The sequence below is a fragment of the Octopus bimaculoides genome, chromosome 2, assembly GCF_001194135.2.
Source record: "Octopus bimaculoides isolate UCB-OBI-ISO-001 chromosome 2, ASM119413v2, whole genome shotgun sequence".
Taxonomy (NCBI): Eukaryota; Metazoa; Mollusca; class Cephalopoda; order Octopoda; family Octopodidae; genus Octopus; species Octopus bimaculoides.
In genome coordinates this window covers 187818426-187821182 of record NC_068982.1, presented here as the reverse complement: position 1 = coordinate 187821182, position 2757 = coordinate 187818426, and the positions used below count along the sequence as shown (strand labels likewise).

At 41.0% G+C, this 2757-nt stretch overlaps 1 protein-coding gene across 1 annotated transcript in view; it reads right to left on the bottom strand.

Moving 5' to 3' along the window:
• Positions 1-2757, bottom strand: part of LOC106872927 (von Willebrand factor A domain-containing protein 3A) — a 62154-nt gene that overhangs the window by 55261 nt on the left and 4136 nt on the right. Inside the window, 1 exon segment of the mRNA XM_052965914.1 lies at positions 60-690. Within this exon segment, the coding sequence (XP_052821874.1) occupies positions 60-690 (631 nt within the window).

The window sequence follows — 2757 nt, the reverse complement described above, 5'->3', positions numbered from 1 at the left end:
CCACCACCACCACCACCAAGCTCATGCATTCAGTCATTAAATAGAGACAATGCACTTACGATTAAGTCATAGGTTTGGTTCACATGAGTGACCTGCAAAGGATCTGGTGGAGGGGCCCAGCTGGTGTTGGCTGTGGTCCAGCTTTGGTTGGGATTCGTATAACTTGGCTGAGTTATGTTCAGCCTGGGGTCAGGGTTGGGACAGCTTACTTGGGCAGGGTTCCAGTTAGGGTCGGAATTTTGCTCAGTAGGGGTCAGCTTAGGACCAATATTGGTATGATTCATCTGTGTAGGGTTCGACTTGGGGTCAGGACTAGGATAACTTGGTTGTGTATGATTCCATCTGAGGTCAGAATTTGACTTAGCCGGGGTCAACTTGGAGTCAGGACTGGTAAAACTGAGCTGTGTAGGGCTCCATTTGAGGTCAAGACTAGGATAACTCGACTCAGTAGGGTTCCAGCTGGGGTCAGAACTTGGCTGTGTAGGGTTCCATTTGGGATCAGAGCTGGTATAACTTGATTGTGTAGGATTCCAGTTGAGGTCAGAACTTGGCTTTGCAGGGTCCAACTTTAGGCCAGGACTGGTATAACTTGGTTGTGTAGGGTTCCAGATGGACCCTGTAGGGCTTTCATTCGGATCAGGACTGCTGCAGCTTGAGTGAGTCAGGCTCCAGTTTGGGGAAGACATCCTTCTGTGAATTTAAGGAAACATTTGTTTTTTATTTGAAGTTCTTTCGTTTAATTAAGACAAAAGCATTTAAGGGGAGGGGCTAATTAAAGGGAGATAAATTTATAGATTAACATTCAAGTATTGTTGTTTAACCTAAGTTCAAGTTTACTCTTTAACTTGTATCAGTCATTTGACTGCAGCCATGCTGGAGCACTGCCTTTAGTCGAACAAATCGACCCCAGGACTTACTCTTTGTAAGCCTAGTACTTATTCTATCAATCTCTTATGCCGAACAGCTAAGTTATAGGGATGTAAACACACCAACTTGGGTTGCCAAGCGATGGTGTGGGGGGACAAAAATAGACACACAAACATACACACACACACACATATATATGCATATATACATACATATATGTACATACTTACATATATATGTATATATAATGTGCATATATGGGCACAAGAAATCACAGAACATAAACAACATGAAATACAAAATATGAAAAAATGGAAAACAAGACAAGCAACATAAAGAAACGACCCTTCATCAGTTGTCAGCTGTTTTTTTACTCTATATATACGACGGACTTCTTTCAGTTTCCGTCTACCAAATCCGCTCACAAGGCTTTGGCTGGCCCGAGGTTATAGTAGAAGACACCTGTCCAAGGTGCCACACAGTGGGACTGAACTGAGAACCATGTGGTTGGGAGGTAAGCTTCTTAACACACAGCCACGCTTTTGAGAGAGAGCTTCCAGACCCGTGCAACTCAGAGAGCATGGCTGTAACGGAGGGGTCAGCCCTGCACCAAGACCAAGGGGTCATCCTTGCACCAGTGTATTATAGTGGATGGAGCCACTCACCCTGAATCTTGGCACAATATTTGATTGGGCAGACATCAACTGATCAAAAGGTGTTCAAGCTCTGCCGATTTTGTTTCTTTTCTTTAAATGATACAATGTAATTTGAGGGTTATTTGGCTGATATTTCTAGCAAAGTGAGTGACCATGCAGAAGCTATTGGTAGGATACATTGATAAATATACAGATCGATAATTTAGTGGGCGGACAGAGAGATAAATGGACAGATAGATCAACATTTAACTGTGGGTGAGATTGGTTGATAAATGTATAGATTAACATTTAAGTGAGTCTAAGTTGGACAGACAAACAGGCATGGATAGACAGACAGATGGTTAGATAGATGACTAGGCTAACAGATGATTAAACAGAGAGGTATATATGATTTAAATGTGGGTGAGATAGGTAGATAAATATATAGATCAACATTTAAGTGGGGTAAGACAAGCAGACAGTCAATCAGACAAATAGATGGTTAGACAGACACACAAAGAGGCATACAAACAGATAATTTAAATGTAGGTGTGATAGGTAGATAAATATACAGATCAACATTGAACCCTTTTGATTCCATTTTTTTTTTTTTTTATTTAAAAAATACTTTTTTTGCTGTTGAAATATTTATTTTTATTTTAAGTAATTTTGAAAATAATGAAGAACCTAGTTAAAAAACTTCTTTCAGTTTCCGTCTACCAAATTCACTCATAAGGCATTGGTCAGCCTGATGCTACAGTAGAAGACACTTACCCAAGGTGCAATGCAGTGGGACTGAACCCGGAACCATGTGGTTGGTAAGCAAGCTACTTACCACACAGCCACTCCTACGCCAATAACAATATTTTTTATACAATCCCTAAAAAAATTTAACCATAAAAATACAACAGGATTTTTTAGACATCAAATGGTTACAGGGGTTCCCCACTCCCACCTGAGTAAAATAGGAGTCAAAAGGGTCCGAAGATCAAAAATGGTTGAGAACAATTGCTCTGCAGCAAGAAACCTGCCCTATTTTGGCCCCTTCCCTCTCACTTTAATTCTTCATCCCCTAGCATTAAACTACCCCATTTTTTACTGTAGCCCCACTTGTATGATGCATGCCGTTTTCATTAGTGTGGGTACCACAAAAACGAAAGCACCTGGTACACTCTGTAAAGTGGGTGGCATAAAGAAGGGTTTCCAGACATAGAAACCATACCAACGCAGGCAATGGAGCTTAATGTGGTCTTTG